Source organism: Ammospiza nelsoni, chromosome 14 (genome assembly GCF_027579445.1).
Source record: "Ammospiza nelsoni isolate bAmmNel1 chromosome 14, bAmmNel1.pri, whole genome shotgun sequence".
Classification (NCBI taxonomy): domain Eukaryota; kingdom Metazoa; phylum Chordata; class Aves; order Passeriformes; family Passerellidae; genus Ammospiza; species Ammospiza nelsoni.
In genome coordinates, this window is record NC_080646.1 from 1,484,325 (window position 1) to 1,511,091 (window position 26,767).

Here is a 26,767-nt window from a genome sequence, read left to right on the forward strand (position 1 = left end):
CCTGGAACATGGGGAGGAGCCAGGCTGGGAGAGCTGGGAATGTTCTCCTGGAGAAGGGAAGGACCAGGAGATACTCAGAGATCCTAAAGGAGAGCTGGAGAGGGACAGAGGGACAGGACACAGGGAATGGATCCAGACTGGGAAATGGGAAATTTGGGTGGGATTTTGGGAAGGAATTCCCGGCTGGAATTCCCAGAGCAGCTGTGGCCACCCCTGGAGCAGCCCGGGAAAGTTCCCTGGTTGGGATTTCAGCTCCCTCCCCACCCAAACCAGTCTGGGATCCTCTGAATTCCCCCCAAATCAGCTCTGGGTGCTCCCAAACAGGGCTGGGCTCTGCCAGGTCATTTATGGGAATTTTGATCCTTCTGGACCACAGGGAAAATCCCCATTTTTACCCCTCCTGCTCACTCATTTCCTTTGAAAAGAGAAGTTCAAGGATATTTTTTCCCCCCTTTATCCAAATGATTCTGTGGCCATCAGTTGCACCCTTCCCCTCCTGCAGGAGATTTCTATTAATGGGATATATTTATTTATATTTCTATTTAATGGGGATGCAGAGATTTCACACACCCCTACCTACACAAAGGCACACGCAGCCACATCCATCTCCCCTGAAAAACACAAACCACATCTTTAAATCCTCCATGAATATTGAGCCTGCAGCTACAATGAAACTCCTCTGTGAGGAGGGGTGAGGCAGTCTCCAGATGAAAGTAGATTTTGAAAAATTTTTAGAGCCCAGGGGTTCATTTTTAATGAGCCGTTACTTTAAGTACTGCATAAAAAATACAAGAAATTGATAGTCCATTTAGCCTGCACTATACCTAATGCAAAAGTCATTAAGATGCATTATTCTTAATGCTTATGATATGATCAGTAAGTGAACAAGTCTTTTTTCTTTTTGAAGTGGAGCCTGTCCATGGATCTGGTGTGAAAGCACCTCCATTCCATGCAGAATATCAAAAATTGGAATTTAACACGGGGATATGGCCCAGTCAAACACTGTGGGACAAAAAAACACCAAGAAAAAATGATAAACACGGGGAAAAATGAGGATTTGTGGCAGTGTACTCACATAGGACAGCATGGCCTTCATCTCCTCATCGCTCCTGACCGTGATCCGATCCCCATCCTCATCCTCATCTGCCAGAGGAAGCACCAGGTGAGCAAGGGAAGGGGACAGGGACAATTCTGACACAGGCAGGGCTTCATCTGCACTCCCAGCAGCAAATAAAACCAAAAAACTTAAAGAGAAACTGCACAAGGACTCTGAAATAATAACGTAAAAATTGTATATTAGCTCCAAATATTGATTAGCAAGAATTGGGATTTTTGTCAAACTTCACTCTCAGCAGGTTTTTTTAGTGCCAGAACCTCTCCTGAAGCTGAGCACCTTCCCCAAGCTGGAATTCCCTCCCCAAAACTTCCCCAAGCTGGAATTCCCAAGAATCTGGGAAAAAAAAAACCAAACCAAGAATCTGGAGAAAACCCCAAGAATCCGGGAGGGAAAAAACAACCCAAGGAATTCAAATTGTGTGAGTAAAGGATTTTGTTCATTCTGCCTCTGGAAATAATAATGAAAAAAAATTAATAAGTAATAATGAAAAAAAAACAACAACAACAACAAAAAAAAAAAAAAAAAAAAAAAAACTAAATAAAAAAAATTATAAAAAACCCAGACCAAAAAAAAAAAAAAAACCCACTAAAAAAAAAATAACAAAAAACCCAAAAAAACCCCCCACAAACGACCAAACTCAAAGCAATGCAGAAGAATAAAAGAATAAAACATAAAAACCTCAAAACTGGAGTTTCAAAACAGGAAGAGAGCTACTGGAGCAGCACACATCCACAAGAGGGATCAGAGGGAAAGCAGAAGAGAGATGGATTTATGGATAAAAGGTCTGGGGAGAGGGAACAGACTGAGATGGGACCATAAAAAAAAGGGGGAAAATGGAAAATTCTAGCAAAATATTCAGAAAAAAATCCACATCATCCCTTTGAAATGACTGAGGAATTAACTCAGTTCCCAGCTGCAGAATTCCTGGTGGTGGTACAAACAGAAGGAATTGAAAACATGCGGATGAAGACGCAGAAAAAGTAAAAATTAATCTAAATTAACCAGGCAAAGAGTAAAACCAGAAGAAAATCAGCCCTGAACCTGAGCAGAGCTCCTTTACCATCCCAAAAAAGATTTCCAGGCTTCCCTCCCTGCCCAGAGCACTCAGATCTGATTTTCCAGCACGAACCAAAACTAAAAACTCCCCCAGTCCTGGCTGGATTTTTAGCACCATTTAAAATGGAGGAAGAAGCCTCAGAATAACCCCGAGCAGAGAGCAGCAGATGGGAGAGAAGCCCTGAGCAGCCAAATTCCCAAAGCTGCAGCCAGCAGGACTGGGATGCAGGGATGGGGTGGGATGGGAGGATGCTCAGGATGCTCAGGGCACCGGGGCTGGGAGAGCAGGGGGAAATCTGCGTTTGGGAACACCAAAACAAAACCCACCAAAAGCTGCCCTGGAGACAACCACCCCCACCTGAGGCAGCGATGGAGAACTGAGCTCCGAGCAGGAAAATCCAGGGGGGGGAAAAGGAAAAAAAACCCCTTTAAAAGCATCAATATCCATAACATATTTGAGATGGCAGTAAAGTGGCAGGGAAATGGGCTCAGCAGCTGGAAATGACAGACTAGAGACACGCAGGGAAGGCACAGGAGCAGATGTTGGGAGGCAGAGCAAAAAAATCAGAATTTTCCAGGAGACTCCTGCGCATGGCACTGCCGCTGTGGGTGCTGCCCTGATGGAGCATGAAGTTCACACACAGCTCGTGTGGGACGTGCCAGGGATAAAACACAAATGTTAACACCAAATAAAGTGAAAAAAAACCATAAATGGCAAGGCTCTGGAAGCCCAGGGCTGGTGCTCAAAAGCAGGGCAGGGAAAACGCCGAGGTTCAGAAATAAAAATTGTGTTTCCCTCTCTCAAAACAAAGGTGTGAAAAGAAAAAGAGCATTAAATAGGACTGAAAGGACCATAAATCAATATTTCCTTTGATTATCTGCAGGCAGAATGAGCCCCAAAGCTCCAAAAAGGGGAGAAATAAAAATAAAATTATAAAAATTAAAGGCCCCATCTCCAATCTGCTCTGTCCCCCCTCACTCACATCTTGCCATCCCCTCCATTCAAAGGAAAACAGAGGAAAAAATATAATAAAAATCATAATTTCCTTTCATCTCAAAGGAAAACAGAAGGAAAAATACAATAAAAATTAAAAGAGAGCAGCAGGAGCCTGCTCCATTTGGAAGAAAACTCCAATTTTTCAGTATTTTATCCCCTGGGATAAAAAACTCCCATTTTTTCAGTATTTTCCTCCCCTTTGCAGCTGATTGTTCTCCAGACAGGACAATCCCCCAGGAACCCCTCCAAAAATAAAAATAAACAGGGTTTAAAGAACAGATATTAGCCTAAATACTTGCTGGGAGGATTGGAAGATTACAATTTTAAGCTGAGACCTACAGGTAGTTTATACTTTTCATTTAATTTGAGCAATAAAACTGCACTGAGGAGTAAGAGCATGGTAAGGTCAGGCTGGTAATTAAAGCTCCTGTGTGGAAATATTCCAGATGTGATTAAATAATAAAATATTGCTTGCTTTAGTGCCATTATTAAAGTTGCATTAATGCATAAATATTTAACCATGATGTATAATGAATATCACTTATTTTAAAATAATAAATATAATCAGAATATAAGAAGAATGAAATAAAAATGATTTATTTCAGTTACAGCCCAGCAACGTGACAAAGGAACTGGTTGACAAAAGTCACACTTACACTCAAATGCTGTGGTGGTTGCATCTGGCAAAACTTGACCAATGACATCCTAAAAATGCAAGGAAAAATTCATTAAATTCATTTTTCTCCTCCCCTTCAGGAAAACTCTTTTCTTCCCAAATAACTCCCCCCTCATTGCAAACAGCTCTGTGCTCTCTGTTCCTGCAGGTGAAAAAATCAATTTTTCCCTTGGGTTATAGAAAATTGGCACCTAGCTGACCAAAACCAGCCATAAACAGAGCTTTATGAATTATTTCTTTTGCTTTAAAAAACCCATTTTCTCCTGTTTGGAGGGCTCTGTCAGCCTCGGCTGGGATCTGAAGTTCTCCAAAACTCAGGAGGAGCATTCAAATATTGGGGGGATTCACTGGAAACCCCCAAAGGAGCAGAGCCAGAGCCTGAGGCAGCTCCACAACACCAAACACAAACACATCTCCAGTTCCAATCCCTGCTCCAGCTCAGCCTTTTTTTGAAGATATCAAAGAAAAACTTCTATCATTTTTTTAGCCAAACCACACCAATGCAGTCCCACAGCCCTGCTCCAATCCAGATTTTTTTGCTGATACCAGAGAAGAGCTTTGACCATTTTTTCAGCTTTTCCCATTTTTCCAGCCAAACCACACCAACACTTCCAGCTCCACATCCCTGCTCCAATCCATATTTTTTTGCTGATACCAGAGAAGAGCTTTGACCATTTTTCAGCCAAAATTTCCACTTCCAACCCCTGCTCCAACCCAGCCTTTTTTTTTTGCTGGTATCAAAGAAGAACTTTTATCATTTTTGCAGCCAAACCACACCAACATTTCCAGCTCCAATCCATCCTCCAACCCAGCCATTTCTGCTGATACCAGAGAAGAGTTTTCACCATTTTTCAGCCAAAATTTCCAAACCCCACTCCAACTCAGACCTTTTTTGTTTTTGCTGGTATCAGAGAAGAGCTTTTAGTATTTTTCAGCCAAAATTTCCACTTCCAACCCCTGCTCCAACCCTTTTTTTTTTTTTCTGGTGCCAGAGAGGTGCTTTTACCATTTTTTCAGCTTTTCCCATTTTTCCAGCCAAACCGCAGCAACACTTCCAGCTCCACATCCCTGCTCCAACCCAGGTTTTTTCTGCTGGTACCAGAGAAGCTCCTCTATCAATTTTCCCAGTTTTTATCATTCCCCAGCCCCTCAGGAGCCACTCCAGGGCACAGCCCCAATGCCCAGCGTGGCTCTGCCCCTCCTGGTGCCCCCCAGGAAAAATGAACTTTTGGGAATGAATGAAGCCCAGGATTTATGGCAGGAAAAATGAACTTTTGGGAATGAATGAAGCCCGGGATTTATGGCAGGGAAAATGAACTTTTGGGAATGAATGAAGCCCGGGATTTATGGCAGGAAAAATGAACTTTTGGGAATGAATGAAGCCCGGGATTTACGGCAGCACAGCCCCTGGAGCCTCTCAGGGTGCAAAGCTGCGCTGATGTCCTGCCACTCCTGCTCCCTCCATTTCTCATCTCAAAGGATGAAATTAAAGATTCTGTGGCACACAGACACAATTAATAACATGTGAAAGCGGCACAGGGTTTCCACAGAGCCAACTGAAGCAAGTAATAAATACAAAACTTTCTGGTGGTGTCTTAGATGTGAAAATAAATCAAGAAATGCGATTCAAACTATTTACTGCACACCAGAAACGTGCAGTGTGGATTAATTGCGGAATTGTAAATTTGTAGAGGCAAAAAAAAGGAAAAAAAGCCACCAAAATATTTCCATGCTGATAAAAATTCTTCCATTCTGCAGGGTTTACCAGCCTCAGTCAAAAGCCACTACTGCTAATAAGAAATCAGCCTTGCCTACACAGAAGAATGTACTAATTATTTCTAAATCCATTCATTCAAACATTGGAAATTCCTGAGCAAACACACTTCAACTCTGATAGATTTAAGCCCCTTGTCAATCCTCCTCTATGGGCACACAGATGCTTCTAAGAAATTGATTTTAAAATTGTTTAAAAACTGTATTTAAATTTAAGGGGGTGTGGAAGGTTCAAAGGCAGCTCTGATACCCCAAAATTCTGCTTGGAAAACTCCAAATATCCCAAAGCTCTGAAATAGGGATTTTAAAAATAAATCTTATTTTCCTGCACCCATCCAGAATAACTTTTTCTGTGTATTGAGACTTCTTTAATAGTACATAATAATCAAAAAGTAATTAATACCTAAGTGATAATCAATAAGTGAATTACACACCCCAACTCTTGCACTAAATAAGCACCAGCAGCCCCCAAAGCTTTGCCCAGCTCTCAATAATTCCATTAAATGAGTGTGTCTGAGAGAAACCAGGCTGGCAGGGAAATCCCATCACGGTGAAATTCCCAAAGTGTCTGCAGCAGCTCCAGCCCATCCCAACCCCAGACCCCGGGCTGACCCAGGATTAAAGGATTATTCCAAATTTCAAAGGATTACACGTGCACGGGGGATTTTCTGCTATCACAACAGAGACCGTGAGCAATAAAATACTCCCACTTGGACGCAGATGATAATATTATATATAATAAATAATATAATACAATATTATATAAATATATATAATATACAATATATAATATATGTTATATATTATATATTTTTTAATAAAATATATTATATATACAATATGAAATATATAAGGTATAATATATAATATATGTATTTTATCATAAATATATAAAACATACAATATATAATATATATTATATATATTATATTATATTATACATAATATATATTTTATAATAAAATATTATCCACTTGCTCAAGTGGTTTATGTAAGCGATACAGAACAGAAAAATCCCTAAAAATGAGGGGAAAAATCAGGGAACAGCAGGTGCAAGAGGAACTCCAAAACCAAATCTGTTCTCTGAAGAAGCAGAAAATGTGAAACTCTGCTCAAATGCCAGGGTAAATATTGAAGCCACAGCTCTCACATTCCAATTCAATTTGTTTTATCTCACTATGACAATGTGAAGTTACCCAGAATTAACACCAAGTGCTTAGATACCACTGACAGGAGGAATGCAGAGAGCTTGAGGGAAAAAAAAATGAGCTTATTGTAATTCATTTAGTGGGGCCTTAAAAATAAAGCTATTTACTGGTAACTCACAGGCCTGCAGAGCTGATACACACAGAACTTATTTCAAGTGACACCACCAAGAACAGCTTTGAAAATGGGGATGGAAATAAACCTGCACACCAGCCTGATGCTGCACTCAATGAGCGGCAAAATTAATAAAAATTACCTTAAAAACCACCTGAAAATACGAAATAAGAAGAATCATTTCAGCAGCCTGAAAGGCTGCAAGGCTACACTCACAGAGAGTCAAAATCAACAAAAATCAGCTTAAAATTCATCTAGATATATAAAACAAAATCTCAAAGGTAATTTTATGGGGCTTTCTGAACACAGAGCAGCCCCTGGGACCCACCTGGAAGGAAGAGGAGCCCAAATCTGCTCTCAGGGGTGCAGGTTCTGGGACATTCCCCTGGTTTGGGGCTGGTCCCAAGCGTGGTTCTGCAGCTCCAGCAGGACAGAAAATCCCAAAAACGCCTTGGGACAGGGGCACAGGGATGGGATGGAGCTGGGGAGCTGCAGGCAGCCCCACAGGGATTGTTCAGAGCCTGGGGAACGTCCTTGGATTGCTGCTCCCCAGTGATTGCCCTCAACAAGGAACACCTGAATTCTCCCGGGGCTCTTTAATTGATTCTGCAGCAATTAAACCCCTGAAAAACCACCTGGAGCTGCCAGGTGGGAGCAATCACCCTGAGGGCAGCCCCACTCCTGCCCAGGTGGGGACATACGCAGCACTCCTCCGTGCACTGCAGCCTTATTTCATTTACTTTATTTTAATTTATTTCATTTAATTCCTGTATTTATCTGACCCACCACTCCTGAGTGGAATGAAGCCCTATTTAATTTATTTTACTTTAATTTAATTTATTTCATTTAATTCCTGCATTTATCTGACCAATTAAGTCCGGGTGAATGCTGTGATGGCACCTCCTGAAACACAACCAGCAGCACCTGACTACAACAGCCTGACAGGGGATAAATGAAATTCTCATCAGCAGCACAGGTGGGACAGGACAAGAACAGCAGCCCACTCCAGATTCTCTGTCACCCACTGGCCACAGTGCCTCTACTTACTTTTAAATAGCCAACCTGAATTTACAGTAATTCTAGGATGGCAAAGGAGAGTCCAAGAATCAGGGGTAATTTCACTTTATTTTGGGGAAAAAAAAAAAAAAAAGGCAAAAACAAACAAAAACATGAAGCAGAGTTGGAGAAAAACCAGACTCATTTGCTCCACTTTTGTTTAAGGGCACAGAGGGTCACCACAGGCTTGTGCAACCACCAAGGGAAAATTGCCCCTCCCAAAAACCTCCCTGGTCTGTCAAAGGTGCTGCTCCCTCTCCTCCATCTACAGAAAGTCATGAATAATGGTAAATGTTGGGGAAAGGACAGCTGGGATTTCTGTCATCCCTTCCAGTTAGCTCTGCAACCCTCCAGGCCCAACACTGAGCATCTTCCAGCAACCCAACCCTCCATCCCCACGTGTCCTTTGCACAGGATCAACCTCCTGAAAGACACCTGCAAAATCTCTCTCCAGAGTTAATAATAGATGTAAAAACTGAACGTGCACCTGAGGGGTGGGGTGGGAAGGTTTTCTTTAGAGAAATGGGGACAGACAGAGTCCTGGGATGTGCTGGGAGGGCAAGGTGAGGGCAGGCTGCAGAAAGCATCACCCTGAGCTGCCCCTTGGGCTAAGGACACGGCTGGGAGGGAGTGGGACAAACACTAAACACCCACTTCCATTTCTGGTGGGACAAACAATAAACACTCCCATTTCTGAGTGGGACAAACAATAAACACTCCCATTTCTGAGTGGGACAAACAATAAACACTCCCATTTCTGAGTGGGACAAACTCCCATTTCTGAGCAGGATAAACTCTCATTTCTGAGTGAGATTCACAATAAACACCCACTCCCGTTTCTGAGCGGGACAAACTCTCATTTCTGAGCGGGACAAACACCCACTGCCATTTCTGAGTAAGCAGAGCATCCTTGTGTGCAGATGGACACAAAGCCACAGCAGGGAAGGGGCTGAGGGCCAGGAGGCAGAGCAGAGCCCCAGCCCGAGAGGGGACATGCCACACGAGCAGCGGTGGCCCCAGCTCAGGAGGGGACATGCCACACGAGCAGCGGTGGCCCCAGCCCGGGAGGGGACATGCCACACGAGCAGCGGTGATCCCAGCTCAGGAGGGGACATGCCACACGAGCAGCGGTGATCCCAGCTCAGGAGGGGACATGCCACACGAGCAGCGGTGATCCCAGCTCAGGAGGGGACATGCCACACGAGCAGCAGTGGCCCCAGCCCGGGAGGGGACATGCCACACGAGCAGCGGTGGCCCCAGCTCAGGAGGGGACATGCCACACGAGCAGAGGTGATCCCAGCTCAGGAGGGGACATGCCACACGAGCAGCGGTGGCCCCAGCTCAGGAGGGGACATGCCACAGGAGCAGCGGTGGCCCAGCCCCGGCGCAGAGCCCACACTTCTCCTGAGCAGGGAATTCCATCGCAAGGCCCGGAGGAGGGGATGCCCTGACCCGGAGTGTCCCTGCCCACGGCACGGGAGCGGATCTGGGCACTGCAGAGGTTCCCTCCAGCCCAAACCGGGGCACGATGCCCCTGCCTGGCACCTGCAGCATTCTCCCGAAACCTCGCAACGCCGGCGCTGGCCCGGGACGGACAAAAACCATCCTAGCGTTAAACATTCCGCCAAAACACACCCCAAAAACACCTCCGGGGAGGGATTCCGACACCCTGGGCGCACGGAGCGGGGATGGTGGCATCCCCTAATGGCCGGCTCGGGGGTCCCGGTGCCATCCCCCGGACCGTGAGCGGGGTCCCGGTGCCATCACCCGGGCCGGCTCGGGGGTCCCGGTCCTGTCCGGACTCACTCACCAGCACATCCCTGAAGAGCAGCTGTGGCGCGGAGTGCACGGTCCAGTCCACGGCGGCTCCGTCGGGGATCTTGATGCGGATGACGAGCGCCTGGCTGTCCATGGCGCCGCAGGGGCCGCAGAGCAGCCAGAGCATCCCCGCCCCGCGGGCTCACATGCTGCGGCCGCCGCGCCGGGCCGAGCCGAGCCGGGCCGGGCCGGGCACAGCCTGCACCGCCCTCCCGCAGGAAGGAGCCGCTGCCCCGGAACCAAAACGCAGCCCCGGGAGGAGGGGATGTGCGGCGGCGGGAGGAGGAGGAGGAGGAGGAGGAGGAGGAGGAGGAAGGGGAAGGGGAAGAGGGAGGGGAGGCGGCGCCATGGGCGGGAGGAGGCGGGCCCGGCCCCGCGGTGAATCGCGTTCCTCTGTCTGCGCCTCGTGCTTTGACAGGAAAAGCGCAGTTAAATGGCCCATCCAGCCGGGCCGGGATTCCCGCTGTCCCATCACGAACACGAACACGAACACAAACTCGAACACAAGCTCCGGGCCGTGCCAGCTGCGCTGCCATAACCTGCCCGCGGAGCTGGGGCCGTCACTGCCCCCGAAGTGCCCGGGGTTGTCCCACTGTGGCACTCGGGGACACGGGGAGGGCGATTGCGGTGCTGGGTGAGAGTTGGGGGTTCCGTGCCCGGCTCTGCCCATCCCTGCCTCGGTGTCCCTGCGGAGCAAACTGGGAACGGGCACTGGATGGGCTCCGGGCCAGCCCAAAAGCTGCAGGAGCAGGTTAGGGAAGGGCTGGGGGCAGCTGTCCAGCAGTCACGCACCTCACAGCTCCTACACTTTACAGCTCTCCAGGGCTGATATCCAGGTACAGTTCTCTGAGTTCCCGATGGGACAATTCTCTGAGTCCCAGACGGGACAATTCCCCGGTACAATTCTCTGATGTCCAGGTACAGTTTTGCCATCTCTGAGTTCTCCCTGCCCAGTGTTTTGACAGCTCTGCCATCACAAAACCCCAAATTCAGCTTTTCAAACCAGCTTTTCACTGCCACAAGTCACAAGGAAAGCTCTCTGCTCTGCACAGCTCTGCAGCATAAAACAATCCACCTTTTTTTTTTTTTTTTTTTTTTGAAGAGAACAGCATTAATCTCAATTGTGGGCTATTGATCTGTGCATTTTATCACACTCTCTCACATTATCATCTCTGACAAACTGGACTATTTGAGTTATTTTATCAATTTAGAGGGGGGGAAAGGGAGGTATATTTAATTCCTGAAACATCTTCAAGCTTCTTCATATTCGGATTCTACTTAGTTTGAGCTTTAGGAAAAAAAAAATTCAATGGCCATTAACAGAGATAAATTTTCTCTCTGTTCAATAACTTTATAATTTAGTTCATATACTAAAAATTAATAGAGCCCCAGCTCCTAAGGATCTAAGGGACTGGTGGTGCCCACACAGACATCTTTCTGCTCAATGAACCTTTTACCTGCAGTCCCTGTGTACCTCTCACTCAGCTCCATTTCAATCAGAGTCATTTTCTATTAAATTTTAAAGAATAGGACACAAAATGATGGAATTTCTATAGACCTGCAATTTTTCTAAAATGTCTTCTTCATTTATGAGACTATGGGGAAAACCAACTCAATTTGCCAAATTTGCATAAATATTACGTCGATTTTCCAGGGCTAATCACAACCTTAATCCCCCATTCTGATTTGTGTAATCAAACTTGAAGGGTTTTTATTTTTTAAGAAGTACAGCACATCGAGCACATATTTATTGATACAGGTTTGGTTTTGCCACAGGCTTCTTTAAAACCCAACTTTAATCAGAAATTTTCATTTGAAATATGCCATTTGAAGCAAATGTTGATGAAATTTGTTTTATCATGTTGCAGAAGTTTTGCAAACTTGAAGGATTTTTATATCTTAAGAAGTACAGCACATCGAGCACATATTTATTGATACAGGTTTGGTTTTGCCACAGGCTTCTTTAAAACCCAAGTTTAATCAGAAATTTTCATTTGAAATATGCCATTTGAAGCAAATGTTGATGAGATTTGTTTTATCGTGTTGCAGAAGTTTTGCTATGAGATGTCACCAATATTTATATATTATTCTTTAATGGTGGGGGAAATTGGTGTTGTGAGAACACAATCCATGATTTTTTAATATAAAATATTCTTGAAGTTCTGCATTTGAGCAGCCCAAGAATCTCCCTGTAAAAAGTTCAAGTTCCCACTACAAGGATTCCAGAGTCCTCATTAAAAATAATTTAAATAATTAAAAGCCTGATTTTCCCCACTAAATGCAGACAACACAACATTTATAACCACATATCCAAAACGATTGTTCACCCCCAAGGGAACAGCACCCAAAATCCCCAAGGAACGAGGCGTCAATGCTTTAATTAGAGGATGGTGAAGCCACAGCTTCCCTAAATTCGGGTTTTTATCAGTGAGGGGGGAGAGGCTGCCAGCAGCTGCCTCTTGCAGTGTGCTGCTGCTCTCTGCTGCTTTCCAGCGCCGCTGGAGAGCACCGGGAGCAGCCCGAGCTGCCCACGCAGGAATAAATATTTATTGCCAGAGTGCTGACACAGTGAGGAGCAAAATCGTTATAACCTCGCAGGAGCCTCCGTGAGGATGGGAAATGCTGTCTCCCAGGGATTTGCTCAGCAACATAATTTACTCCAAAAGTAAGGAAAAAGTTATTGCTTGGTTAATTCCCACTGCAAAGGAAGTTGCCCAGCACAAGAAATTTTCTATTTTTGCTCTGTCACAAACACCCTGAAATAGAGTTTTGGGTCCCTCCAGCAGAAGTCTATAAAAAGAAGAGGGATGGAAACAAGAGCTGCTTCCCCTGGCCCTGCTCCTGAATATTGCGGTGCCTGATGAGGATTCAGCTTTTCCTGGCCTGAGAGGGAGGGGGCAGCTCATTCTCAGCAGTGGGATGGGTGAAAATGCCCACAGTGAATTAAAACCAAGATCAGGATCCCCAGTTCCTCCAGTCCTGCACTCATCCCCTTGGATAAAAGGAGGCACAGCAAGGAGAGAGGCAGGAAATGCTGATTTCATTCTGCATCCTACTCAGCATCTCCAATAATCTCATTATTACTAGAATTTTCCCAGCTATGTCCTAGGAATAATTATAGATATAAAAAATATACATATATACATATATACATATATATACACATATATATAATATATATATATTATATATATATGTATGTATATTTTTATAATATACATATAATATATATATTATATATATATTATATGTAGAGAGAGAGAGATATAGGTATATAGATATATAGAATATAAATAATATATTATTTATATTTATTTCTATAATATTTATTTCTATTTGTATATAATATAATATAATATAATATAATATAATATAATATAATATAATATAATAATATTGTAATAAAATGTTATAATGAAATAATATATAATAGAAATAATATACTAATATAATGTTATGAAAATAAAATATATATAATGTTATAATAAAAATAATATAACTAATATGTAATAATGTATTACCTAGGAATAATGTGTATTTATTATGTAACAGACTAAATCATTCCCATTTGACTATGAAAATATTTTGGAATACTGCTGTTACCAGTGCTGTGCCACCTTACCTGTAATTCAGGCACTGAGTATAAAACACACCTGGAGGAATCAGGATCTCTGTGCCAGCCCTTGCTTCACCAAACTCAATTTATCATCCCTGCTTCCTCCCTGCACCAGTTTCTAGGCTGCAATTATAAATAACAAAGGACAAATTCTCAGTTTCCTAGAGAAAATGGCCCCTGATGGTTGTTTTAGGAACACACATTTCCCTGTCTTTTTGGAAAGATACAAATATCTAACTTTCTATGTTGATAAATAACATATCACAGTGAAATTCACTTTTTTTTCCCTTTCAATTGCCTGTGAGTGCAGCAAACTGAATTCCCTCAGGCTGGTGAAAAATAGGTCTGCAGTGTCCAGGCTTTCTAAAGATATTCCTCCCTGAAAGGCATCTCCTGGAAAGGCTCACCAAATTCAGATTCCTTAAAAATGGCAGTGAAACTTCCACCCAGCTCCCACTGCCCTCCCAGGCACTCTGCAGTGGCTCTGGAATACAAAAGAATTGTCTGGGACCCAAATATCAGGAAATAAATTCATCTTATTTCCAGTTCACAGGGAAATTCACTGGCCTCACGCAGGTCTTTTAAAGCTCCTTTTTTTCCACAGTAAACCCAACTCAGACTGAAAGGAAACATCACAAAAGTGAACTTAATTCCTGCTAAATTAGTAAATATTTAGGTTTTTGCTTTAAATTATGAATAACTTTTGAAACAGTAAACTCACCTTGGACTGAAAGAAAACATAACAATCGTAAACCTGATTTATGCTAAATCAGTAAATATTTAGTTTTTGCTTTAAATTATGAATAACTTTTGAAAACAAGAAGATTTTGTGACAAGGTAACTCCAGCAGTTGGGCTGTGTGTGGTTAATGATGCTCCTGTACCCCTTCAGACCAGCTCCAGGGGCTGCATAATTGTTTTTCTGTCAACCTATAAATTCTTGAGTAACAACAAAATTATTGTGATTTTTCTTACTAAATTATTCATATCTCACAAAGTACATAAGCAGGCCCATGAATCACTGAGCATGTAACAATCATATCTAATGGCATTTCTTCTTTTAAGGAAAAAAAACAGGTTTGACTTTGTAATCTTGTTCAAAAATCAGTGTTCTAATCTGATATTTACATTTTAAACTTGAAAGTTCCCTTGATCAGAGTTTTTGTCTGAAGGATTGCTTTTAATCATGTTTTCCATTTTTAATTCTATTAGGATTATTAATATCACTGCAAGAAATAAATTGGGTTTATAATGAACTACAGCAGGGCTCATAAACTGTGCTTAAAGTGATGCAATTACTTTCAAAATCACTCTAAGTTGTTTGTGTTTGACTTTTTAGGACTTAAATGCAAAACCAACATCTTATTCTTTTGTAGAAATGAAATAAATCTTTCAAGGAAACTTGCAATATACTAGTGACAATATTTATTTTACATTCCCTGGCTGCAGTGCTGAAGCTGCCACTTGTTCTTAGGTGTATTTAAACTGAAAAATACAGCCCAAAATTTAAATAATAACTTCTATTTCCAGAAATAGGGAAAGAAATCAAGACAACTCTCAGAATTATTAACTCACTTTTCTGTAGTGAACATGATTAAGGGGTTACAGCAAAAGCCAATATAAATTAAATGGCCACAGTAAATAATACATGAGGCAAAATCCCCTTTGTTTCAGGAAAAGTTGCACTAAACCAGAGGCCTAAGGGCATTTAACTATTAAAAAATACCTAAATTTCATTCAATAATAATAACATACATCAGGGAGATCTATAATTATGGTTTGTGAGGAGATTTAGGTCAACACACAAGGTAAGGTGAGGACAGATTTAAATTCTGCCCAAGTCAATGGAAGGTCAGCAGGAGAAAAGCTCTGGATATTGCTCCAGGGAAAGAGAGGGGAGCAGGAAAAGAGCACAAAAACTGATTTTTCAGACAACATGAGAGTACTAATCATAAATATTTAGGAGTTCAAATCCAATCTTTAAGTCCAGAATTAATTTACAGTGGGGAAAAAAAGTTAAGAACTTTGTGTTGAACTGGGTCCACCTGCACATAGTTCATCAACTGGTGAGAAAAAGAGTGAAATTAAATCTAAAAATATTTCAATAAAACAAAGGTTTGCATCAGCAGCCCCAAAACTTCAGGAAAACAAACCAACCCACCAATGTTTAAGCACAATTTGGAGACAGCAGAAAAGGGCATTTCTTGGGGTAACTCATTAGCACCATGCAGTCTCAGGTGAAACATTTATCAAGCATACAAAAAGGCCTAAAAGTGAAATATAGTAATTAAGAGCTGGGCTTTATCGATTGCAGGGCTTAAGTAATTTTTCAGAAGCCAGGTAAGATTTAATAAGCATAAGTAGTTAAAGATCCTGCCCTGGCTCTGCCATCAGGGTGTAATTGAGGCGGTAAAGATCAGCTGAACGTGTGTTGATTACCACCTTATCTTTGAAAGGCAATTAAGCACCTCAATCATTGCAACAAGATTTGATTGTGCAGCCTTTATTGGACATTGATCTTTCCGCAGAGCAGCTGCATTTCCCATTAAGTGACAGCAGCAGAGTTTAACTGGGACACCCGAGCCCGCTGACCCGGCCCAGGGGTGACAGCGCCGCTGCTGCAGCTTCAGGTGCCCACAAGGATCATTATTATTTAAAGAGGTGCTACAAGGAGGAGCCACCTGATCCTCGGCGTTTCGTTTCTCTGGAGTAGTTAAGGGAGGTGAAACAAAGCTCTGGGACGTCATCTCTGCCTCATTTAAACATCAGCAAAGAGATAATTAAGGCGAGGCTTGCAGGGGAGCTAAACTTTGTTTTGAATGGGAGGCAGAGCAGATCAAATCTGTCAGAAGTCAAAAGGGTCATCCTGTGGATCAATTATCCCTGAGTGCTGCAGAATTTTTTGAGACAGGGTGGTACAAATCTTCCTGGCCTCCAATATCTTGCATTCAGGCCAAAACCTGAGCAATAAAAAATAGAGAAGTTGGTATTTATAGCAAAACAAGAGTGGAAGTCAGATGAAACATCTCACCTTTGAAAAAAGCGGCTGGGTTTATAGCCACACATGATGAAAATTATTTCATGATTTAATAACTGAAGTTATCCCTGACAAAGAGCTCATTTTCCCTCTGAAGAAGTGCAAGCCCTCATGAAAGGAACGAGCCATCCCATATCTGCACTCTGCCCTCAGATATCTCCCAGTTCATCCTTTAGCACCATCAACTTCCCGAGAGCAAGAGGTCCATTGATTTTCATGTAATACAAGAAAATATTACATTTGCTTAATTGTTACACAGTGAGATCATTGAACAAGAGATCAGGGCTCCATTTAATGCTGCAAGCAGCACGGAATTGCAGCAATCAATAGGGCAGTTTGTCAGGGATGTTCTCCAAGGAGCCCTGCCCATCACTGCAGGCCAGGGGCTGCTGCTGCAGCTATTGGAAAACAGGTAAGCAAAGTCAGCAGTGCCCATTATCAGAAATCAAACCAGCTGCAGGGAGAGGAGCTGCAGCTCCAATGAAGAGCTGTATTTATGGTCTGGTAATTAAAAACCATTTTATCAACCTTGTGTTGAGCCTAAACCTTTACAGCCAGGTATTGATGAGCTCTCTGGCAGTGAGTGAGCAGTATTTGACTTTAAACTTATGGGCTGCGGGGAAAATCAGCTCGAGGAAAATGCTAACTGCAATTTTTCTTATTAACGAGGGTCCTGGTAATGCCATCTCTGCTTCTTTGAGGCATTTAACTTGTGGCAAGAATATTCTCCAAAATTTACCAGTGCAAGCACTTCTCTGCTGGAAGTGTTTATTGCTACTTTTAGAAAAGCCACATGTGTTGCTTCATTAAGTGGGAAACACTTTTTTATCTGGAATGAAGTTAAAAAGTATTTAAATAACATTATACTGTAGCTCGATAATGATTTATTGAGGAAAAGTGATTACCCTTCAAAGCAGCCCCTACCCATTTCACATTTCTTTTTTGACTCGTGACAACTGGAATGACCAATTCCATCACCAGCTGAGGGATTTGGAACTGGCAGCATTAACTGCTGGCACTAAATCCCAGCACCAGCAGTAGATCCTGCACAGGTCTCCCTGTTTCCATTAATTCCAGATTTCCACCATCCAAACAGTTCCCCAAAAGCTTTTTATTTTTGCCCAGGTTTCCAACTGATATGAAGTTGTTTTGTCATTGTTTGTGCCTAAAGCTGTGCTTGGTTGCAACTGGAGCAATCAGTTATTTTGCATTCAAAAACTGAGATATTCTTGTAGTATTCTTCTCATTCTCCCCATTAATTAAAAGCACCAGCAATTTGTGAATTAGCACAGGGAGCTAAATCTTCTACATCACTTAGATTTTGTACTTACCTATAAAGCAATCAAAAGAAAAATAACACCACACATCTGGAGCTCAAGAATTGCAAAAGATACAAGCACCAAATGTATTTTGGACATTTTATTTAAATATCATTTCAAGAAATGTGATACAGCCATTTTGCACTTGTTTTAGGGTGGGCTTTTTTCCCCACCAAAGACTCTTCCAGGTGATGGTGACCACTCAGTGCCAAGGATTTATTCAGACCCAGTGACAATTAATTCATTATGAAATACCTAGACAGGATTACACCTGAGCAGCTTTATCTTTTCAGGAACATTCTGGAAAAGTCAGTGCATTCACAGTCTCCTTGCTTACAGGCTACAATTCAGTTCTCTAAGTTGATAAATGCATCTCTTTAATGAAATGATCACAAGTTTGTCCAGCAGCACCAGTCCCTGAGCTCCAGACATACCCTCAGAAATTCTAATTCTTCAACCTCACACCTCTGCACAAATAAATCTCTCACAACCAAGAAGTCCAGGCAGCTTCCTGAAACAGCACACTGAGTATGAGAACACAGTATAAACCCCAATTTTTTTAGGTGTTTTTAGTCAAAGGCAGCAGATATTTGTACCCAGAACCCACCAGAGGACAGCTATTCAGCTCAGTACATGGCTCCTTCATCTTCTTTGTTCAGAAAATAAATGGTGACTGGGCCATGGCTGGTGTGAACAGTCTCTGTGACACGGGCAAAGAACCAGGAGCCAATTCCATACAGTAAAGTTGGGATGCCTGAGGAGAGATAAAAACACGTTACACACACACAGGGTGAAATCCTAACTGCAAATTCAGAGCGAGGAACGGTGCTCCAAAATGAACTGAGAGGGAAAAAGTACCCCTGGAAAAGCTGCCTCAGAAATATTTTGTCTTTATTTAAATACAGACATCAGTGCTCAACATCTTTCCTGTTGGCACGAGGCAGGAGGCAGGAAAATGCAGGAATTATTAGAAAAAGAAATCAGGAGGAGGAGAACATGAAAGAAGCAAAACATTGCCATGTACACATGACTTCTACTGATTAAATATATATTTATTTATATATTTTATATTTATATTTATATCTTCAAATACTAAACCCAAACTCCCAGAATATCCAATTTAAGTTATTGGAGTCTATGTCAGAGCAGAAATTAAAAAATTAGGCAGTGAATCCATAGATCTACATGAAGCTGCTCTGGGGAAAATCAGATTAGCAGACAAAACTACCAGCTCCAACAGAACTGCAATGGGCAAAAAGGTTCATATATATATATTTTTTTTTTAAGTGACATGTTTTAGCCTTGCCAATTTATCCATCTATTACAGAAATTATTCTATTTATTACAGGGGAAAAAACAGAGCTGGATTAAGGCCTGAGTTCAGAAACACCAAATTTAACATGCTTGAAGCTGAGTGCTTAAGCAAGATTCTGAGGGAAATAGATTGCCTTTTAAATAATGTTTTCCAATCATTTAAGTATGAAACATGAAGGGTAGTTGTGAGAAAAACAAAGGTGTGAGTGGGTGGAAGGAAAAAGAAAATCAGATTTAAAGGTGCTATTAAGAAATCAATCTTTTTGATTATATTTTCTCACTACATCAGGTCAGAAAATTAAGAGCAGCAGACACGTTTTGAAAAAGTCACTGAAGGCTTGTGAAAAAAAAAGGAAATTTTAAGAAATTAAATATGAAAATAAAGAATGCATGAAATGTTATAGCACTGGCACTGTCAATGCTGGCATTTAAATAAGCATTGAATCTGCAGCCAAAGTTCTGGAATAATATACTTCAAAACTATATCTACTTTTATATTAATAAGGTGCTGATAAAGCCTTTTTATTACAAGGATTTCTATTCCAGCAGCACGTTAGGATCCAAGCAGCCTGACCATCCCTGCACCAGACACTGCGTGCCAGAGTTTCGCTCCAGAATTGCTCAGAGGACAAAGTTCCTCCCGGCACTCGGATTTCCAGCTGGAAAACGCTCCCTGCCAAAGGCGAGAGCGGCTGAAACCCCAAGAGCGCGATCTGTGCCTGTCTCAGGGGTCAGAGCCACACCAGCCCGGCCAAAGCCCCGACAGCGCCGAGTTACGGCTCTGCCCTGCCGGAGCACACGGCTCCGAACGCCGGGAGAGGGACAGAGGGGACGGAAAGGAGAGAAGGGGAGGGGGAAAGAGACGAGAGGAGTAAGGAGAAAGGGCGAGGGGGAAAGAAACGGAGGAGAAGGGAAAGGAGAAGAAGAGGGGACAGGAGAGAAAGAGAGGAATGGAGAAAAAAGAGGAGAAAGTGAGGGAAAGGAGAAAGAGAGGAGAAGGTGAGGGACAGGGGAAATAGAGGAGAAGGTGAGGGACAGGGAAAGAGAGGAGAAGGTGAGGAAAGACAGAGAAAGAGAGGAGAAAGTGAGGAAAGACAGTGAGAAAGGGAAAGAGAAGGAAAAGGAGACGGAGAGGGAGCGGAGCTGCCCGGTGCGAGCCGCGGTCCCGTCCCCCTCAGGCCGCCCCCTCAGGCCGCCTCTCAGGCCGGACTCACCGGCGTTGAGCACCTTGAGGGCGGTGAAGAAGGCGTCCTGCAGCGCCAGGTCCTGAGGCGCCGCACGGGAGCAGTGGTACTTGATGAAGGGGAAGCAGCCGGTGCGCAGCACCAGGTAGTTGGCGCCGTCCACGGGCCAGTTGAAGTGCGAGAGGCCGAACTGGTCGTTGTGCACCGCGCTGTACTTGACGCAGAACGAGGTCCAGTGGGGCAGGCGGCGCTGCCGCAGGTGCTGGCTCAGCACCTCGGAGGCGGCGGGCCGGGCCGGGGACGGAGCGCTGCCCCGCCACAGCAGCAGCGCCACGGCCGCGCCGTGCAGCCGTCGCAGCAGCGCCCGCATCCCGCGGGGCTCCGCGCCTGCGCCCGCAGCGCGCCTGCGCCGCCCGGGGGCGGGAACCGAACGGGCACGGAGCGGGAATGGAACGGGAACGGAGCAGGAATCGCCCGGGAATTGAGAGAGAACGGAGCCGGACAACGGTCCGGGATCGCCCGGGAATGGAGAGGGAATGGCCCCGGGAACAGAGCGGCTCGGGAATGGAAGGGAATTCCCCCCGGTCTGGGCCCCTAATTCGGGAAGGACACTGAGGGGCTGGAGAGTGTCCAGGGCAGGGAACGGAGCTGGGAAGGGGCTGGAGCCCCAGGAGAGGCTGAGGGAGCTGGGAAGGGGCTCAGCCTGGAGAAAAGGGGGATCGGGGGGACATTGTTGCTCTGCACAACTCCTGACAGGAGGGGACAGCCGGGAGGATCGGGCTGGGATCAGGGACAGGAGGAGAGGGAACGGCCTCAGGCTGAGCCAGGGCAGGCTCAGGTTGGACGTTGGGAGGAATTTCTTCCCAGAAAGGCGGATTAGACATTGGGGCTGCCCAGGGAGGGTTGCAGTGCCCATCCCTGGAGGTGTCCCAGGAATTCCTGGGGGTGCCCCTCAGGGCTCTAGGCTGGGCACAAGGTGGGCATGGGCACAGCTGGGACTGGGTGACCCTGGAGGGCTTTTCCAGCCTCAGCGATCCTGGGATTATGTGACAGACACACCGAGACCGCGCTGGAGCTGCCCGTGCTGAGGGGATGAACCATCCTGAGCCCCACAGTGAGAGCATCACCAAAAAATGGACAATCGTGTTTTTAGTGATGCTGAGGGAGCACCTGCAGCACCACCCAGGCTCAGGAGTGTATCCAGGTTTACCTGGCAGACCTCCCTAAAAACCTTCAAGTGTCAGACCCCTTCAAAGAAATACTTTAAAATCACAGCCTATATTCCATTTTTCTAATTAAAAGCTAAAGTTTTGAACCATTTAACATTCTATTTGAGAGGGGAGGGAAAAGTCCTGAAAACTGAGAAATGGAAACAGATTTTTTCTTTCAATAATTGCAAGCAATATCTCAAACTCAGCAATCTTAGACCATGGAGCTATCCAGTATGAACATGCTAATTAATCAGTTACTACCCAACAATATGCCCTGATTATTTACTGTACTACATGTGTGTAGAACAAGTAATTATTAATCATCACCAGCAACAAATTTCCCCTTCAAGTTCACCTCCCTGTAATTAATAGAGCATATAGTTTAGCTCTAATATCTTTCTTTAGTGGTGGCTGAGGATAGAAAAGTTGGAATGTGGTATTGTGCTGAAGGGGTGAAATAAAGTATTGAACCTTAAAAGTGATACAATGCTGTTGTGTTTCATTAATTACATTAATGAAGGTTGTCAATGATTGTAGTTCTTAATCTTTTGTTCTTCATCAATATAACAAGTACTGCAGTCTAAAATGAAATGCAGAGGATCTGTACAATGTAACAGGGGATGCCTCAGAGCTACAGTATCCTGTTGTTAAATGGATTTGATACGAGTTTTTAAGGATAGCCTTAAAAATGTAGGGATTTGTTACCTTAACTTAGAGGGAAGGTGATGAATTCTCCTGATCTTGAGGTGCTGGAGATATTCCAGGAAAGAGGGAGGGTGAACATTTCATTTCAGAAGACATCTGGAAGTTGTGTTGATAAACTGCTTTTTTTTTTTCTCTGTGCTCAGAGTTGTCATTCTAAATGTGGAAATGTGGGCTAAAAGCTTTTTTTTTTATTTCTTCTACCCAGGGCTTTAAACCCAACTACCTAAAACAGGAGACCCAGTTTCCAGTCTCATCAGCTCCAGGTAGCTCTTTCAGGAGAATGACCTGGTCTGTGCTGCACTGAATTCTGGCTGAAACAAAATCCACCAAGTGCTGCCAGTTAAACAAACATCTCCATTTCCAGCTCTGACTCCTGGGGAGCACAAATCCTTTATTTTAATTGTCTGCATCCACTGCAGTTGCTGCCAAACCTGCTGGCCCTCACCTGCTTCCACGAGCATTCCTGCACTCCCTGCAGCTGAGCAGCCAGCTCCAGCTTTTGCCCAAACCTGGCATTTTTTGGGGCAGTTTCTGATGGAGCCAGCTCCAGCTTTTGCCCAAATCTGGCATTTTTTGGGGCAGTTTCTGATGGGAAGCCACACTTGGGCCACCTTTAATCTTTTGCTTCACACTTGTTCTGTTTTCTTCCCATCCATTTCATGTTCTGAAATTCAATCTACAGTTCAACAACTCTATTACTCTTTTAATGAGTGGGAATAAATAATCCAGTAGTGTGAACAGAATATATTCCTGACTTTTTAACAACATTATAATTTCATTTTAAATCTGCAGCATTGCTAAAACCCACATTTTTGGCACCAGCAGCATGGGAGCTGGACGTGAGAGACTGCCGAGCAGTTTTCAATCCTTCCATCAGCTCAAGGCTCAGAAGTGTTAGTAGTAATTAAAAACTTTCTTTTTCCCCCCCTCAAAATACATTTCACACTTTGCACACGCTGTGAAATCTCTCTCACCAAGGGAACTTTCAGGTCACTTGTTTCCTGCAAACACAGGTACAGTTTTCTTTTGTCGGGGCAGAACAAAGGCAGAAGGAAGTGCAGGTTCCATTTCCTCCCAGGACACTGCAGTCTATCAAGTGCCAGTGAACTAATGAGCCTCTCAGACCTTATGTTGTTCTGGCTTGGATCAAGGCTTCCTTTTCCTTAACCCTTTGCAAACCAGCTCAAGTGCAGCTAAATTCCACCTTGGCAAAGTCTCTGTGGGCTATCCAAACCCAGCACCACACTGATGTAAAACAGCAATAAAACCAGGAGTTAAAAATGCTCCTGTGGATTTTTATTTGAAGCAGTAACCAGCATTTATGCAAATGTTTTTATCTGCAATGAATTAATTCTGTGATCAAAGTGGAAGAGGAAAAAACTCCACAGAAAATAATGTGTCATGCTGAGGGATCAAAGATTTGCTGTCAGGAAAACTGGGGGCTGATCTCATGCAACTGCTTGGTCTTGTTTAGTATTTGTGGTAAAACTGGTTTGGCCTGAGCTTTTTGGGAACTAATCCCAAGGATATTTGCTATTCCTAGGATAAAAGCTCCATGCAGTGAGATCTGCTCTTCCTTAGTAAAATGTAGAGTGTGTTGTCTGTTGGGATATTAAAGATTTGATGGATAAAGATGATTTTACAAATATGATGTTGTCCTTTAACAACAGTGCACAGCAGTTGTGACCAAAAGGGTCACCAGTGTCCAAAGTACAGATGGACAGACCTGCAAAAGTCATAGAATTCTGGGAATCACAGTGCAAGTAGAATTCTATTGATGAATTAGTGCTATTACTGTTCTTTTTGATAATTTGAAAATGACCATGAAAGGACTGCTGCAAAAGTGTTTAGATAACAGAAAAAGCAGCATAACAATAGAGATGGCTCTGCAGAGGAATGTGGGTTGCTGGCATTACTGATGGAGTGGGGCTTAAATTAAAGCATGTATAGGCAAAAGACCCATGGAATAATTTGAGTTGGAAGAGACCTTAAAAATCCTCCAGATCCAACCCCCCTGCCATGGCAGGGACACCTTCCACCATCCCAGGCTGCTCCAAGCCCCATCCAGCCTGGGCACTGCTGGGATCCAGGGGCAGCCCCAGCTGCTCTGGGCACCTGTGCCAGGGCTGCCCACCCTCACAGGGGAAGATTCCTTCCTAATACCCCAGCTAACCCCAATGTCCTTCAGTTTGAAGCCATTCCCCCTTGTCCTGGCACCCCAGGTCCTCCTGAGGAGTCTCTCTCCATCTTCAGGGCCACCCTGAGCTCACCCCAAGCTTCTCCTGTGCAGGTGAACCATGAACCATGCCAGCTGTGCCAGCCTTTCCTCCCTGCAGAGCTGCTCCATCCCTGCCAGTCTCTGCATCTGCCCATCCTGGCAGTCTCTGCACTCCTTTCATTCAGTGCTCAGTGTTTCAGCCTGTTGGAAAGGGAATTTGGGCTCCCAGGGCTCTTTTCAGTGGATGTGCTCCCCCTGCTCAATCAGTGACAAAGGCAGCACGACCCCATTAATGAGATTTTTAACTCACGTGCTGAACTCCAGGAATGCCAACAGGGACATGAGGAGCATTGGGATGATCCTGTGCTTTCCAGCCAGAAAGGTGGGATGTTCCCAGTGCCACAGGCAGCAGCCACAGAGATTTTCTGTCTCAGTTAATGCTACTTCACACACCAGCTCAGAAGGAAAACCAAACCTGTTCTTACAGATGAGGAAGCCTTTCCAGAAGCATAAGGAATGAGGCACTTGAACATTTTCTGTTAACTATTCTTTCAGAGCATCTGCTTCCCAAGGTTGCTCTTCTTCCAATCTCAGTTTGTTTTCTGCTGTAACTCCTAGAATTGCTTCAATGTCTCGAATTGCCATCTGTAACAGATTCCAGGAATACAAGTTATTTAATGGGCATTATAATGGAATCCAGCAGCCAGGGTGCACAGCTGGCAGTGCCTGCCTTGAAGAGGTAACAGGGTTACACGGGACAGGATGCACCAATTAAATTTAATATTACTTTGGAGACACTGGGGGAAATTATTAGTAAATATGTACAAATCCCAGGTAAATAAAAATACAATTTGTGCTCCTAATTAACTAACAGGTGTTTTATTTCACATATGTTCGTGCACAATGGAGAAAACTTCTCTGTTTTATTTTTCCTCAGTGGTTGCTTTTCATTCCCTCATATTGAAAAATGAGATTTTTTTGTTGTTGTTGTTGCTTATTCTGTAACATGTTGAAATTTAATTATGTCTTCCCCAAAATCTGTCATTTCACACTCTACTGGAAAATCCAGTCAGGGTGGAAAGAAATCTGCTATAAATTATGTGACATGACTGAAGATACAAATCTAACACAGCGTTCCCCTTCACCTTTCACAAAACGCACACAGCATCTTGGAAAGTTTTTATGAAGTTAAAGCAAAAGGAGCTCCCTGTGGGCAGCTGAGCAATTCTGTGGGATCAAAGCAGCTTTGTGAGGAGGGCCTGTCCCAGGGCACGGGCTTGGGTTGGTGATTCTTTGCTGGTTTTGGCTGCAGGGTGGGGGAACCTCCCCAGGGTGAGCCCCTGAGCTTTGTACTTCCCCTCTGGGATGGGCACCTTCCAACAGCACAGAAAACTGGGGACAAAATCCACCTGGAAAGGGATGGCAGGGTGAGGGTGGGAAGGAATGGATTAGTGGCTGCCTCTTAGAAGAAATGAGTGTTAATAATCCAAGCAGTTATTACCAACTGAGAGATTTGTTTCTAATTTAAGATTCTTACCTTGATGGTGTCCCTTTAAAATAAAGCAGGCAATTGTGACAGAACTGTGTGAGGCAGTGCCAACAGCTCCTTTGCTCTTCCAAAGGACACTCAGGAACATTAGATTACAAATAATTTCACTCTCAAGGATGCCTCTTTTCAAAGAAAAAGTTTCAAACTTAAATTTAACTAACGGGTTCCGTGGGAGACCCACTACACTGACCCAGACACTGTAAACCACACACAGGCAGTGATAAAAAAGGAATGGTTTAGCACTTGTTTATGATCCCGCATGAGGTATTTGCAGGCCTTGTACAGAAATTAACCAGGATCGTTAGTTAATTAACACCTCACCTTAAAATTGGTCTCGCCTTGCATATTAGGTGCTGATATTTCTTGATGGATGATGAAGAGATTGCGAGCAAAGGTCAGGAGGACCCCCTGGAGATCCTCTCCGATTGTTCTGTTAATGATATCCAAACAAATGAGTTTACCAATGATTCCCTTCACATGCTTAAAAACAATCGCCCTCTCATTTGTGCCTGCCTGGTGCTGGAATTTAATGAGGATTTTCAATCTCACAAGGTGAAAATCTTCAGGGAGATATGAAAGATGAGGCTCCATTTTAACTTGTCAACGGGAAGGATTTGTGTAATAAATAATTTTTATTAATCAACTTAGCAGAAGTAAGCAGAGAGGTTTCAGCTACTCCAAGTAAAAGGTGACTGCTGAGGAAGGACTGAGGCAGCAGAACACTTGGAACACCCACATCACTTGGGAAAAACTTCAGCCTAAAATTTGGGCAAGACATTTCAGCAGGATCAACATTCCTTGG

At 43.8% G+C, this 26,767-nt stretch overlaps 3 protein-coding genes across 3 annotated transcripts in view; all 3 read right to left on the reverse strand.

The window, feature by feature from the left end:
- MAP2K5 (mitogen-activated protein kinase kinase 5) overlaps positions 1-10,025 on the reverse strand; it is a 120,423-nt gene extending 110,398 nt beyond the window's left edge. The window contains exons 1-3 of the mRNA XM_059482469.1: positions 9,806-10,025; positions 3,827-3,875; positions 1,076-1,143 (exon numbers count right to left, since the gene is read on the reverse strand). Of these exons, the coding sequence (XP_059338452.1) occupies positions 1,076-1,143; positions 3,827-3,875; positions 9,806-9,940 (252 nt within the window). The 5' untranslated portion in view covers positions 9,941-10,025. The remainder of the gene's footprint in view (positions 1-1,075; positions 1,144-3,826; positions 3,876-9,805) is intronic.
- A 7,844-nt stretch (positions 10,026-17,869) lies between these two features.
- On the reverse strand, positions 17,870-20,652 carry C14H15orf61 (chromosome 14 C15orf61 homolog). Its single transcript, XM_059482227.1, has 2 exons — positions 20,313-20,652; positions 17,870-18,538 (listed from the first exon to the last, which is right to left on the reverse strand). The coding sequence occupies exons 1-2, from the start codon at positions 20,650-20,652 to the stop codon at positions 18,411-18,413; spliced, it is 468 nt and encodes a 155-aa protein (XP_059338210.1). The 3' UTR covers positions 17,870-18,410.
- Positions 20,653-24,919: 4,267 nt separating this feature from the next.
- IQCH (IQ motif containing H) overlaps positions 24,920-26,767 on the reverse strand; it is a 61,209-nt gene continuing 59,361 nt past the window's right edge. Inside the window, exons 23-24 of the mRNA XM_059482581.1 lie at positions 26,287-26,395; positions 24,920-25,061 (exon numbers count right to left, since the gene is read on the reverse strand). Coding sequence (XP_059338564.1) covers positions 24,960-25,061; positions 26,287-26,395 — 211 coding nt within the window. The 3' untranslated portion in view covers positions 24,920-24,959. The remainder of the gene's footprint in view (positions 25,062-26,286; positions 26,396-26,767) is intronic.